We start from the raw sequence: 11,463 nt of genomic DNA on the forward strand, positions 1-11,463 counted from the left end.
CTGTATATTGATGCATATTACTTAAAATTCAAGATTACAAGTAATTATGCATAAGTACAACTTATTAAAGCTCGATGTTTGAATTCGTATAAATAACTGTGGATAAACATAATCAAATAGAGAATGTACATCTATTTTAAAATATAAAAAATTTAAAATATAATTAGAATAATTATCGAGTTCCAACAAAATAAATAATTATTATCTTTATAAAAAAATTATATTATTAAACCAAATATAAATTACTTTGTTATTGTACATAAATTAAATTATAAAAAAATTGAATTAAAAAATTACACAAAAAAAGAGGAATTTCAAATAGTTAATTTGATTCTAATATCGATATATTTTTGTCAATTTTTTATGATATCTTCAAACATATATTTTATTCAAAAATAAAAACATCATTGCTTTCTCAAAATCACATAAAACCATATTATAACATCGACTGAGATAAAGAATAAAATGAAATATTAAAATCACGACGTATCTTGCTGCATTGCGCGAGTACGCTTCTAGTATTATAAAACATTTGACAAAAACTCTTAAAAACCATTTTTATGCGTAAAGTACCGTTTATTAATGCATAATACTTGAAATCAAGATTGCAAGTACATTTTGTGCGTAAGTACAACTTACTAAAGCTCCATATCTGAATTCGTGTAACTAACTGCAGATAAAAATAATCAAATAGAAGATAAACATTTCACTTTAAATATAAAAAAATTTAATATAATTAAGATAATCATTAAGTTTTAACAGAATCGTTATCTTTATAAAAATTTGATTGTTATATAAAATAAATTACTTCACTTTTTTACCTAAATTAAATTACAATAAAAATTGAATTAAAGAAAATCGTACAAAAAACGAGAACTTTTAAATAGTTAATTTGATATTAATATCGATATATTTTTTCAAAATTTTATGATATCTTCAAATTTATTTTTATTCAAAAGTAAAAACATTATTTTTCTCAAAGCCACATAAACCATAAATTATATCAACAAAGACAAAATAAAATGAATATGTATCTCGCTGCATTGTGCGAGTACCATTCTAGTATATATAGGTACATATATGGTTCTCAATTACACAATACATACACATGTATGTATAGGATTGGGTTTCAACGAGAAGTATAGTTAGGTGAGAAGGATAAAAAGAGATCTTTACCCTTGGATTAATCATAGTTGAATGTCAACACTAGATGCACACGATCAATTCTCTTCTAAAGCACAATTCATTGGTGGACATGAGACTAAAAGTGATAAAAGTTTAGATATCTTCTTACGCTTCTCACTATAACTTTCATTCTCACATGATCATTCGCTTGTATGTATGTATGTATGTATGTATGTATGTATGTATGTATGTATGTATGTATATATATATATATATATATATCCATATATATATGGTTCTCAATTACACAATACATACACATGTAGGGTTGGGTTCATTGTGAGAATGAGAGTTAAGGTGATAAGCGCAATAAGGGATCCCCATCATTGGATGCATAGAGATGCATCGGATCAATCCACTTATCAAACACAATTCATAGGTGAGTTTAAGATTAAAGGTGATAAATGGTCCAGACTCATTATTACACTTCTCACTTTAACTCTCATTCTTACACGATCATTCGCTTACACAATGTGTGTGTGTGTATATACATATACTAGTTTTGTACTTTCGATGTAGTGAAAATATAAATTTTATTTTAAACTGAAATTTCAAAGTTCATAAAGTATTATGAAATATTTAAAAGGATCAATTATTGTATAACGTTTGATATACATACATGATTGGATTCAACTAAACAAAAGGACAAACCCATACAGGACAAATATATGTTTAATGTTTGTTACAACTAAAACGGTTACCCAAAAAGTTATTTGATGATTTTATATATCATATAATAATTATAAATGACATAAATAAAGTAAATATTGATTTTTTTTTAATTTATAAGTATTTTTACACAATTATCATACATACATACATATACACACACACACATATATATATATATATATACATACATACACACGATAAAATCGTACGAGGATAAGAGTTAAAGTGAGAAGCGTAAGAAATAATCTGGACTCTTTATCACTTTCAATCTCACTCTCACCCCATAAATTGCTCTTGATGCGAGACTGATTCGATTCATCTCGGTGCGATGCATATATATAGTATTTTGAATGAAGAGTTTAATATAATTGATTATACCTCGAAAAAACTTGATTCATATAAAGAAAAAACTATATTTTATTTTTGGTTTGTAAAAACCTATAATTTACATGGCGGTGTCTACCAGTCGCCGTTGATGATTGGGTGACGACAACAGGAGGTGATGACTATCAAACAAATACCATATAAGGGTTATATATCAAATAAAAGCAAATTAGTATTTTTTTTTTATAGCTTTTGTCCAATTTTTGTCATCAATTAACTATAATCTAATTACCACATGTAAATTATAGGTTTTTACAGTTTACATAACATATCCCACAAAAGAGCCCACAGCATACACAGGCTCCAACGTAGTTGGAGTAGTTACTATTATTACCATGATGACTGATCATACCGGTGGTGGAGCAGCAAACCGTCGACGTTACCCTCCATTTTTACCGGCGCTGCCATACCACCGCCGGTAGTCGCCGCCTGTTTTAAAGCTTGGACTTGTTTTTTCAAGAATTTCATATAAAGAACCGCCTCCTCCAACATCGACGCCGTGTCCATCTTCGTACCGCCGGGAACTAATCTCTGAAGTATCCTAATCCTCTCGCTAATCCTTTCTCTCCGGTGCCTCGCCGCCACACTCTGCGGATCCTTCGATATCTTCACGTTTCGTCTCTTTGGTGGCTTCACTGATTCCGGATCGATCTGAACCGCCGGCTGCAACGCCGCCATCTGATATATCATCTCCCTCATCGCCTCCATTGAATCCGGCTTATATAAGGTCTTGAATGGCGGTGGTGGTGGTGGTGGAACTGGGTGATGGTAAAAGGAAGGTTGCAGCGGCGATGGTGTGGGGTGGTTGGTGGTGGAGCTTCCGCCGGAGAATTCCATACTTGATGAAGAAGAAAGGTTTTGGAAAGGGATTGAAAATGGGTCAGGAAGGTTGTCGAACTCCATCATTACCGTCATCATCTCCATTTTCAGAAAGGAAAGATGTTAACGGAATTAGGGTTAATATGAGTAAACAATGACAAGGAAGGGTATAAATACAACTTCACCCCTCATATTTTAATCTAATTATATTTGTGCCCCACATTTATTGCTTCTTTAAATATGGGTCCCTTTGTTTGAGTGTTATCTCAATTTTAGAAATTTTTATCCTTAAATTTTCCTCTAAAGTAGAGAAAAAAATTGAAGGGAGAATGGAGAAAAATTCTAAATTTAAAAAAGGACAGAGAAAATATAGAATATTTGTTTAAGGTGTTCTAAGAACCCATAAAATTGTGATAATTTTTAAAATCGATGCATCATTTATTATTTAATATGATTTTTTTATTAATCTGGATATCCAACCTGCTATGCGAGCCGACTAATCCCAGGACGACCATCTGCTTTGCAGATAGCCCGGAATCACCGCATTTGAACCTCCGTGACCACAAAATGGGATTTTTATTCCTTCTTGGATTTGAACCTGGAACCTCCTCGTACTTTTGACCTTTGGAGCCAAACTCAAACCAATCAGGTACCACATTTTCCATATATACAACTTGGATTGGTAATGTATTGATTAACATATTTTTGTTTTATAATATTTTTGTTTCGCATATATTATTTATTTCACAATATGAATATCTTTTATGTGTTTGTGAAAAAAAATACAACTAAAAAGTAAACTTCACATTATAAACTGAATACATATAAAACAAACACATTAGAAGAAATGGTAGTTGCAAATTTTTTATAAAGTATAGTAAAGATATATGCTTGGGTATTTTTGGTATTTAGAAACTTATTCAAAAACACTTTTTACATATAAAACCAAACAAAATTTCTCAATTTTGAAAGACGAACATAACCCATCAATAAGACATTTAGAGTTTTCATTAATAAACAACGTCCAGTTTAATACACCACTCTATATAAATTTGTTAAATTATCTTATAAAAGAATTAATGTTAAATAAATGTATCTGAATATAAGATAAATAACTAAACAAGTTTAAATTTAAAAAATAGTAAGTAACATACTTTAACTTGATTTCTATTTTGGGTAATGTACTTTCAAAACTTTTATTTTGGTACCTAAGATGTAAAATTTTAAACATTTAAGTATCCGGGTAACCGGTTGAAGACTGATTTTAGGTAAAAAAAAAAAAAAAACTAATTATAGATTAAAAAAAATTCATGTCACTAACCACGTTAACAAATAATGTTGAGTTGGATATCACATTACTTGCCACATCAGCATGAAAACTGGTTAATATTTCAACCAGTTACCCGGATACTTAAATGTTTAAAACTTTACATCTTAGGTACCAAAATGAAAGTTTTGAAAGTACGTTACCCAAAATAGGAATCAAGTTAAAGTACATTATTTTTTCATGCAATTTGCGCTTTAAAAAACTCTATATGTAACATTATTATATCATTTTTTTCAATATGAATGCTTGAAGGAAATATTATTTTGAATTTTACATATGTTTAATAATACTTTTGTACAAAGATAATAATGAGAGAAAATATATAAAAACACCATATAATATTTTTATGTATTTTGTGTTTTATACAAAGTTGTAAACTACATAAACAGTCTATGTGTTATGTATTCTAATGGTATCTATTTGGCATTTTTATGACGTTTTGGTTCTTTAAGTTAACACCGTTAACTTAATTCATTAAGCCCCTCGTGTGTTCTTCTTATCAATATCTCTTATTTTATTTTCAAATTAAAATTAAATTAATGTATTATATATACATGATAAATCATGATTATTATAATAAATTTATCCGGTAAAACCCACCCCCTTTCTTCTGACTAAACTCCAACGCAAACGATAATGGCACATCGGGTCACTTCAACGTTTGATGGAGATAAATCTAGGTATGCCATTGAAGACGATGTTCGAGACACATTAATGGAGGTCGTTCATACCTAAAACTCGACTTGACTTTGTGTACACACTGTTGAATACCATTATGAAGATGGCAGGTGAGAGGAATAAGAAAGGATACCGATGAGTGGGGAATGTTTAGGAAGATGGCAGGTGGGAGGAATAAGAAAGGTAAAATGACAAAATTAACCTCCACATGAAAGGCATATGGGTAATTAACGGATTTTAAACTGTGAAAAACACTAAAATAGGGATTATTTCTGTACTTAAATGCTTTTTAGGAATTAAAAACCCACAATTTAAACATAAGGCAAAAACAAAAAAAAAGCAATTTACTCAAAGTTAAAATCAAGAATTGATTGATGAGAGGATGGTGCATGAACAAGAAACCCAAGGGCAAAAGTTGTGGGCAAGATCTCTCTTGAGTAAATGCTAAATTTCAATAATATTTTATTTTTTAAAGAATTAAAAAAAATGTTTATATGCATCTGTCAACAATATTATATAAACACTGATATTTTTGTGGTGGCTTCAGCAAGCATATATAAGAGGTTGTTTGTTTACTTCTTAATAGTTTCATTAAGAGACAATCTCTGAATCGTTAAGAGGTGAATATTGTTTGACAAAAAAAAGTCTGTCTTTTAATGATTCTAAAGCCCTCTGAATGATTTTGTATCATGGGTCTTCCTTAACCATTAAGAGCCCTTATTTTATTGTAAACAATTACCAAACAATTATATTTCATTATGCACTATATTATGAGAGTCTTGTAATCATTCTGACCACTTAATGATTCTACACAAAACCATTCAGCAACTGTCAAACAGCCTATAAGTTTTCAAACAAGAGTATAATAAAAATTAATTATAAAATGTCTTAATTTACAAAAATGACATATAAATGGGTGTTTTTTTTGTTTTGTTATTATCATAAAATTAAAAGAAGAACAAAAAGAATTTGAAGTTTCAATATATGATGTCATATACGATCATATTATAGACTTTAACTACTTGTTCACTGCAAAATACAATTTTCTTTTTGATTTTTATATCAATGGGCCAAAAAAACTAATTTACGTTTTAAAAATAAATGTCTACAATAAAAAATATAAATTTATAACTGTGTAAATATTACAGTTATTAATCAATTGAACGTCAAATTTACATCTGGTAATAGAAGACGTAATAAATTTCTCCTGTTTAAAACAAACAAAAGTAAAATAAATTCTTAATTCTTATATATCATCAAATGTATCAACTTTCATTTCACATATATCAACATCAAGATTTATTTTTTACATTTTTAATGTATAATTTGTATAAATAGAAATACGATATGTAAAAGAAGAGATAGGGGTTGTTTGTTTACCTCTTAATAGTTCCATTAAGAGGCAACCTCTGAATCGTTAAGAGGTGAATCTTGTTTGGTAAAAAAAAGTTTGTCTCTTAATGGTTCTAAAACCTTCTGAATGATTTTGTATCATCAGCCTCCCTTAATTATTAAGAGCCCTAATTTCATTGTACACAATTATCAAACAATTATATTTCATTTTGCACTATATCATGAGAGCTTCTTAATGATTCTGACCATTTAGTCATTCTGCACCAAACCATTTAGCCATTGCCAAACAGCCCCTTAGTCTAAATGCATTCATATATATTGTTAAATACACTTCTACCTACTAATTTTTTTAACGGTTTACATACATCAACAATAAAACTTGCTTTAATTTAATTGATTCCGATATATAAAATGATATATATAACTAGGGCTATAAATGAACCGAATGTTCAGCGAACCGTTCGGCGGATAGTTCGTTTATTTAATAAATGAGCGGACATGAACAAATTTTTTTGTTCGTTTAGTTAAATGAACGAACATGAACAAGAGTCTCGTTCGTTCATTTACCGTTCGTTTATATATTAAAATTTAATATATAATCTTTTGTTTATTTACTTTGAATTCAAATAATATTTATTTATATTCGTTTATCCCGTTCGTTTTACTTTCGTTTAGCATGTTAACGAACAAACATAAACGAACACGAACACACCTGATTTTCGTTCATTTATCGTCCATGTTCGTTCGTTTATTCGGTTAAGTTAAACAAACAAACATGAACAAACCTCCGTTCTTGTTCGTTCCGTTCGTATACGGTCATCTCTATACCAATTTACATAAGAAAATATGGATGTTTATTTAAAAAAAAAAAAAAAAAAGAGATTGAAAAGGCACATGAGATGTGTCAGGAGTGAAGTAAAGCAAAATTTCAGAGGGGAAGATATGGGATGGGTCCCAGTGGGTACACCCCTCGAGGAGCCGGGTGGGATGTATAGAACCAACACCTGCTTCCACCGTCCGACGCCCCCAACTGCCCCCACCATTACTTCTAATATTAAAAATATATGATATCTTTTTATAAGAGTTTTTATTTTTATTTAAATTTAGGAGCCGTTTACTAAATATTTCAGATAAGTATTCATCAACGAGAGTTATTACCCTTACATATTTTGTTGGGAAACGGTTTCGGTCATTAACATGGAGTGTATGGTTATATTGGTAGTTAGTTATCTTTTATCCAGTAAGTGTTTGCTGGGTAAAAGTCTTCTCCTTCACTTTTTCTTTTTGAAGTATATAATATTTATATATGGAAATGCAACAAATAAACTCACACACCCTCCTCACCTATGGTAGGTTACCACTAGGCCAAAGGCTCTTTGGTTTCTCCTTTACTTATCGGATAAGATTTTTTGTCCTTGTCATGTTTACTAGCAAGACAAGTGACACACAGTAAATATTTACCTTATGTCACGTTTGGTTTAAGATTTGAAATTCAATTTCATTCAAACCTGTGTTTGGTTTGAAGTATTGCTTGAATTCGAAATACCACAAATACGGGATTTAAAAGTCCCATGGGGTTTGTTCGTATTTCGTGGATTTCATAGAATTTATGTGTAATAATGTACAAGGCATTGTTTGGCATGTGATGTTCAGTCTTAAATTTGTTGATCGAGTTTTGAAATACATAACAATGGAAGGTTCAGGGGTAAAAAACTTATGGTTGATAGAAAGTGAGGGACCAAAAGGTGAAATTTTGGTCACTATGATTTTAAAGGATGGTCTAATAGTTGTTTTGAATTTTTGGGTTTATGCAAACCATACCATCTCAAATTTTTTTTATTAACCTGTATATTTAACCCGCTATGCGAGCCGACTCATCTCAGGATGACCACCTGCTTTGTAGATAGCCTGGAGTCACTGTATTTGAACCTCCGTGACCACAAGAAGATTTTTTATTCCTACTTGAATTTGAACCTGGGACCTCCTGGTACTTTTTGACCTTTGGAGTCAAACTTAAACTAATCAGGCATCACCATTGTGGTTCTCTTAATATTTGATATCATTGGTGATACAACATTTGGTCATTTTTACCGTAACATAATAAAATGACGTTTACACCCTTTACTACTATATTTCCTAATTTGTGTCATTTCATCAAGCTAAAAAATGACCACCATCAGAAAGAAATATTGTTTTATTATATTTCTACAGATAAAAACTTTGAAATTAAATATTTAAGAGATGTAAACAATTTTTTATAGATATATGAAATATTATAATAACATAATTAATTTTATAATATTCAAAATAAAGAAAATATTGAACTTTAAAATAATATATTTTAAATTTTAATCCTCTATTTTAAATATGATGTTATATGAATGTTTGTTTAAAAACAAACGAAAAGAGAATAACATCAAGATTCTAGTATTTTTTTTTCAAGATATTACATTATATGGATTATAATATTTTATGCTAAAAGCATGATAGTTTCAACATATAATTAGGGTGTTTTTCATTACTGAATGGTTTTGTATAGAATGATTAAAAGACTCATATAATATAGTGTAAAATGAAATATAATTATCTGGTAACTGTTTATAATGCAATTAGGGTGCTGAATGTTAAAGGGAGACCCATGATACAAAATCATTCGAGGATTTTAGGACTATTAAGAGACAAATTTTTTTTTTTTTGCAAACAAGATTTACCTTTTAACGATTCAGCAGCTGCATCTTAATGAAACAATTAAGAGGTAAACAAATAACCCCTTTTATTAAAAAGTAAATTTTAATAATGTCGGATTTATTTTCGTATTTTTTTAATTATGATGACTTTTATTCGTAATTTTATTATAATTTCTTAATTACAATAAGTAATTTTTATTATTATAGTTTTTTATTATAAAAATTATAAATCGATATTGAATTTATTAAGAGGTTCATGACTACATATGCCCTAATGATCCTATTTGAAAATTTGGGTGCATCTAGTGAATAGTAGAGACCTATTATATTGCCTAATTTGGACAAACCTATGACCAGTAGAGTTGCCATTTTTTTTATATTGTCTGCTCATTTGTTAAATTTTAATATCTAATTTGCTATGCGAGCTGACTAATTCCAAGACGATCACCTGTTTGTGGGTAATTCGAAGTCACCGTATTTGAACCTCCATGGTCACAAGAGAAATTTTATTCCTCATTAATTCGAACTTGGTGTTGTAGTTTGTGTTATAGCATTCTCATCATGTTGGTCTCACAACTACAAAAAGAAAGATAAATTACAATGTCTTATAATAAATGGGTAAAACCAGATATAAACTTCAGATTTTGTAATAAAAACTCCATCTCTTTTAAGAGGTGAATCTTGTTTGACCAAAAAAATGTTTATCTTTTAATGGTTTTAAAATCCTCTGAATGATTTTATATCATGGGTCTCCCTTACCATTCAACGCCCTAATTCCATTGTAAACAATTACCGAACAATTATATTTCATTTTGCACTATATCATGAGAGCTTTTTAATCATTCTGACCACTTAATCATTCTGCACAAAACCATTGAACAAGACAACCCTTCCATCTCTTTTATGACAAGACAATTCGACTAGGGCAAATCCAACTAATTATGTAAGATACGTTTTTTTCTGATTTTATTTTGTAACAATTTAACTCCAATTATCATGTTTTCATGTACAACTAAAATTTTAAGATATTGAAATAAGAAAAAGTTTAATAGACGTTGTTGTAAGTTTTATGGGCAACTAAGAGCAATTTTATGTTTTCTCTCCGAAATTTAATTTTCGAGATTTTTTTTTTGAAGTATATAATATCTATATACGGCAAATAGAACAAGTAAACACACACACACACCCATCTCACATTTGGTGAAATTTGAACCATTGACTTTCTAGGAGGCCAAGACTTACATACCACTAAGACAAAGACTCTTTGATTTCTTCCCTTTCCTTCAGTACAAAGAAATTGTTTCTTCATTGTAGAAAACGCTTTAGAAATTTTATGAAAACAAGAAAACCAATTCATTCTCTTAATTTTGAACATTCTTGTGGACGAACCTACGTTCACGACTCGTCATGAGACTTGTCTGTACAAAAAAGCTTGAAATCATGTGTGAATCTTTTTTATTGTTGGAATGTAATGAGACATACCGATTATGGTATAATTTTTCCTATAAAAAGTTAAAATCTCTATAAAAAATTCCAGATTTTTCAATTTGAAGTCGTTTTTTATAATATTTATCAGGGTTTTTGTTCTCGTTTTCAAAATTTCCAGTTCTTTTTCTCATATTTGCCATTAATCTTATATTTCATTTAACTAAAATAATAATAATAATAATAATAAATTAACGAAGCTAAAAACGGTGTCTTTATTCGGTTAAATGAACTGTTTAATTCAAAAATTGAATAACTTGAATTTCAATTAAAAGAAATTTGACACCTCTAAATGTGTCTCTAATTACTTAAGTTTCTGTTTTTAATTACCTAAGTTTCTGAATACGTTACTACCGACACAACTTCACATAATTTCTTATTACTTATCTGAAAGGAAACTTCACCAAAATGACCAAAAGATACATAATATATTAACAAAATAATCATTTTTTTCAAAGTTTTACCAAAATAATCACACGGATCGCCCCCGGGGGCATGTTTGACTATTGGGGGGGGGGGGGCGATCCAACCCTCTTTGACAAAAAAAAGTTCAAAAAATATATTTTTAATTGATTTTGGGGCCCACATGTATCTGATTTGGGCGACAAAACATCTGGTTTGTTTTTAATAGGGGGATCGCCTCCATCTAACCCAGGATCTTCCCCCGGGGCCGATCCGACCCTCCAACTTTGAGCGCTGTTTTGTCTTCTAGTGAGGAAATTAATTTGACAATTAAGGGGTGTTTTTCAATAAACGGGGGACGATTTTGACTAGTTTTTTGACTGTGTTTAGGACCAAATGTTGTGGTTTTACTCTATAAAATAAAACAATTATACTCTCACAACCCATAACCCTTAAACACAATCTATCATC

At 29.7% G+C, this 11,463-nt stretch overlaps 1 protein-coding gene across 1 annotated transcript; it reads right to left on the reverse strand.

The window, feature by feature from the left end:
• Window positions 1–2,447: 2,447 nt before the first annotated feature.
• LOC112513613 (transcription factor HEC2-like) lies at window positions 2,448–3,159 on the reverse strand. The gene has a single exon (XM_025119931.1). The coding sequence runs from the start codon at window positions 3,157–3,159 to the stop codon at window positions 2,572–2,574; it is 588 nt and encodes a 195-aa protein (XP_024975699.1). The 3' UTR covers window positions 2,448–2,571.
• Between the last annotated feature and the right edge of the window lie 8,304 nt (window positions 3,160–11,463).

The sequence above is a fragment of the Cynara cardunculus genome, assembly GCF_001531365.2.
Source record: "Cynara cardunculus var. scolymus isolate 2C chromosome LG 5, CcrdV1, whole genome shotgun sequence".
NCBI lineage: Eukaryota > Viridiplantae > Streptophyta > Magnoliopsida > Asterales > Asteraceae > Cynara > Cynara cardunculus.